This window comes from Zea mays, chromosome 5 (assembly GCF_902167145.1).
Source record: "Zea mays cultivar B73 chromosome 5, Zm-B73-REFERENCE-NAM-5.0, whole genome shotgun sequence".
Classification (NCBI taxonomy): domain Eukaryota; kingdom Viridiplantae; phylum Streptophyta; class Magnoliopsida; order Poales; family Poaceae; genus Zea; species Zea mays.
The window spans coordinates 190,640,160-190,644,325 of record NC_050100.1 but is presented as its reverse complement, the minus strand read 5'-3'; the positions used below and the strand labels follow the sequence as shown (position 1 = coordinate 190,644,325).

General features: G+C 47.2%; 1 protein-coding gene across 4 annotated transcripts; it reads right to left on the bottom strand.

The window, feature by feature from the left end:
• Positions 1-440: 440 nt before the first annotated feature.
• Positions 441-4,166, bottom strand: LOC100383574 (Nucleotide/sugar transporter family protein). Of its 4 annotated transcripts, none has more exons than XM_035958752.1 (9): positions 3,853-4,037; positions 3,269-3,325; positions 2,823-2,961; positions 2,451-2,635; positions 2,310-2,377; positions 1,591-1,723; positions 1,273-1,434; positions 856-1,128; positions 441-701 (listed from the first exon to the last, which is right to left on the bottom strand). In XM_035958752.1, exons 3-9 carry the CDS (start codon positions 2,935-2,937, stop codon positions 615-617), a joined length of 1,023 nt encoding a protein of 340 aa, XP_035814645.1. In that variant the 5' UTR covers positions 2,938-2,961; positions 3,269-3,325; positions 3,853-4,037; the 3' UTR covers positions 441-614. The 4 variants fall into 4 exon arrangements, with proteins under 4 accessions (XP_035814645.1, XP_035814646.1, XP_020409126.1 ...); XM_035958753.1 differs by having other exon boundaries at positions 3,273-3,325; XM_020553537.3 differs by lacking the exon at positions 3,269-3,325 and having other exon boundaries at positions 856-1,081; positions 3,853-4,166.

Genomic DNA, 4,166 nt, shown 5'->3' with positions numbered 1-4,166 from the left:
GCTAGTAAAGTATTAAAATGCATACCGAGCGAGGGAAATATAATCTTTATATATAAGAAACATCGGAACGTCCTTTTTATTTAGAGAACACTTTAGATAATGCTGTTGAATTGTATATAGGGGTAGTGGACTGTGGACATGAGACTTTAGCACTCCTCGAGGCGTCCTAACGTTTTAAGAGCTGTTGCATCAATTGTACACCGTGCTAAACACCCCTGTTGCCGTGAAAATACAGTACATTTTTCTGTTTTAAATTATATTTCATTTTTGCTTTTTAGAATAAAAAAATATAAATTTCACTAAATTTATATACTAAAATAATAACTATTATTATACCAAATAAATTTTATTATATTTTCATTAATTGTATTTTAATAGTGTATGTATTTATTGTCTTAATTTTTTTTATAATTTTAATTAAATTTGAGATATCTTGACTCTTCAAAAAAATTGAAACGGCTTATAATTCGCAATAGAGGAATATTACATATACAATATTATAAGAAACAAAAAGGAATGACTTCTTCCCTGACTTTCTGAGATTCAGAACAGTGCGTCGTAGTAACACTAGAGCTGGACTAATTAGGCTATAAGCAACGGCAAACGGGAACATCTTAGCAGTCGTGAGCAACCCCGTTCGCCTTTTTGGTGTCGCTGTTGTCCTTGGTCGCCAACAGCGGCTCCGTCTCCTTGTCAGGCATCTGCAGCAACCACGAACATCAGATTCAGACCGGCCCCATGAATGGCTGAACTCGGCTCTAACAAACCCGTGCAGTCCACCTCCAGCAAAGAATGTGATGGACTGATAGTTGGGTGTGTGATGACTGATCGATCGATGGCAGACGACGTGCGTACCTGTGACACCGGGAGGGCGTCGCCTGCGGACTTCTTCTTGCCCTCACGCACCGAGAAGATGGAGTAGAGCGCCATCCCGAAGATGGCGACGAGGATGCCCAGGATGTTCCGCACGGTGAAAGGATCGTGCAGCAGCGTGTACCCGAACGACAGCACCAGGCACGTCTTGAGGTGGCCCAGCACCTGGTACGTCACCGGCGACGTCGTCCCGATCACCAGGAACGTGCTGAAGTTCACCGACACCGCGATCAAGCACGACAGGACGATGAAGCCCTGCAACATAGCTCACGCACCCTTGTCATGGTTGGGCACGTAGTCATGTCACCCACCCAAAACTGAGCTACACCTGGGAGTGATCTTTTTTTTTTCTTTCTGAAACTGTCAAAACCGTTGCAGAGAATGTGTGACGGAGCTTACCACAACCGGGAAAGTGTATCTATGGGCGAAGACGCTGCGGCCGGTGAGGAGATGGTCCACGAAGGGGCCAGTGGCGAACAGAATGGCTGCTTGGTAAGGCGCTGACTGGTACAGGAGCTGCGTTGACGAGACCTTCAGCTTCCTCTGTATCGTATTCGTGAGCTTTCATTCAACAGGTTAAGGAGATACACCATAGGCCATAGCGATCGTACGTACGCAGATCATTTTTTGGCAACTAATGCGCATGACGATGAGGCGTGCAGAATGCGCGCGCACCCTGAACGATGAGCATAGAGATATTCAAATGCAGGAGGATACAATTTGGCCGACACAAGTGGTGGCGATGGCGAGGCCGGAAAGAACGGACCCGAGGCAGTTTAACTTGAGGTCCGTAACTGAGGCGATGCCAACTCCGAGCAGCAAGACCAGCAGAGAAAACTTGATCGTCTCACTGCATATTGCAACAAGACATATTTATCATAGCGGTAAATGGAAGGGACCGGCCTAGTTTCCTGAAACAAAATGATATTGTCTAGGACCGGTAAAAAAATGAAACAAACGAAGTTAAGCTTACTTTAATGTTTCCAGTGTTCTAGCTTGGCTAGACATTTTGCTATCTCATTTGATCTTGTGGGCCTTATTTTTATCAGAATAGTTTTTAAGGGGTGGAAATCTAATCACCCTAAGGGCTAGTTTGGAAACCACAAAACCGGAGAGGATTGAGGAGCTAGAATCCCTTCTTTTTAGAATCCCGTTCTTATTTAAATTTGAATAAAAAGAAAATTCTAGCCCCTCCAATCCCCTCCGGTTTTGTGGCTCCCAAATTAGCCCTAAGAGCTGGTTTGGTGACAAGAGATAACAAGGAGATCCATGTAGGAGCCCTTGCTATAGCGGCAATAAACCCTTCTTGTACGATAAATGTAGAATGTTGTATTGCCCAGTGCTTAATTTTACCACTGTTATGGTCTGAACAGAGTACAATCAGTACATCTAGTATGCAGGAAGCACCAACTCATGTTTCCCCCCCTCAAACTAACCTGAATCTTTTCTTCAGGAATATAGTCTCCAACAGCACCGTGAAGGGTATTATGGCCAACTTCGTCATCTGCAGAACATACTGAATTTGAGCCTTCATATTCAATCAAGAGAAAAAGAAGAAGAAAGAGAAGAGGACTGGCCTGGTAGAATCCGATGGAGTTGAACCCTAAACTAAGGTTCAGAAGGCCAATCGAGGTCCCGTTGAGCAAGCCAAACAGAACTACCGTCTGCCCGTCGATCGCCTTGGGCTCGAAAAAGCGCAGGCGCTGCGCCACGTGGAGGGTGCAGAAGGTCACCATCAGGTGCCAGCTTGTCAGAGTCGTAGCTGCATTGATCATAGGCACACATTTACATTTACATACGATACTCCGGCAAGTATTGGGCTGAACGCACGTGACTCTGCAAAGCGCGCTGTGGTTCATGGATAAGCCCGGGGGGAAAAAAACACATGATCTGTTGTTCTGTTCATATCTGTGGACGGCAACCGTCGATGAGGGCTGTCCTGTCCTTACCGAATGGAAAGCCTAGGGTGCTGATGAGGGCTTTGTTGCAGATGACAATGGCAACCGACGACGCGACGGAGAGCGTGAGAGACCCGATCACGCCGAGCTGGAAACCGGCAGTCATCTTGGCCAGCTTCTGAATCTGAATCTGCAGGACCAGGAATATATACATAAAAAAAAACGTTGGCGTTTAGTAACAGCAGGTAAGACACAATGATGTCTTGGGCCGTGGTGACGCATCCCAAACTAGCAGGCTACTGCCAAACGGCGTGCGACGAAGCGTACAACAACTGCGCATCTCTGGGGTGCCTGCTGTTCCGCCGTCCGGCACAGCAGACGGTCATGTACGACTTGGAAAAAAAAGCATGGCATTTGGGGCATCCAAGCGTACAACAACTGCGCATCTCTGATCTACTTTGAGTATCGTAGCACGCGAGCCAGGAACGAGGACGTACAGACCGGTGGGTTCGCTCTGGCCCGAGGTGGTACAATATGATCCAACGGAATCCTACCTGTGTTGCGAAATGATTGATCACGTTTGCATACACGCTATTTAATGATCTTTTTTTTGTTAAAGTAAAAAAAATGGTTAAAGTAAAGCGCTTAAAGCGAATGGTTGATATAAGAAATGACCACGCTTAGCCCTGTGTATCAATCAGGTGGAGCTTTTGGTCTAAATTCATATACCGGAAACAAATTTATTTGAGCAGGATACCGTAATAAACAGATGACCAGAAGAAGAACTAGATCGTTCTGTGCTGTTTTTTTTTAAAAAAAATATGAACATAAATATTGGATGGTGAAACAGAGAGCGTAGAAAAGAGAAAACCCTACGCAAAGCTTGATGATAAAACCTGACCACTTTGGTCCGTTGACTACGTGCAGCGAAACGCACGCGCACGGGACCAAGGCCAAAATCCTCCAACACATGTTAGAGCAGTGTCGCGGAACTCGAGCTCGAAAACAAAACCCGTCAGAAACCCGGTTCAGAACTCAAGAACAACCTGAGACGACACTGGAAAGAGTGCAGAGTACTCACTTGGAAAGTTCAATCAAATCGACAGGCCTCCTCTTCTCTGCAGCAGCTCCTCGTGCATGCGTGCGCGCGCGCGAGAACGAGGGAGGCGTGGTGCGGGCTTGTGGCCTCTAATGGCGCTGGTTCCGTGCCGCAGCTAGCGCCTCGTGGGGTGGGGAGGAAGAAGAGAGAGACGCAAGGCAGAGGCATTTTTATGCCCGGCCCCGGCACCACCTGTGTGTGTAGGTCGGGGCCCGGGGGGTGGGAGCCTGGGAGGGGAGGGGAGGTGTTTGGTGGTGCAGTCTGCTCCGTCCGTCCGTGCTTTGACGGCGGTGCAG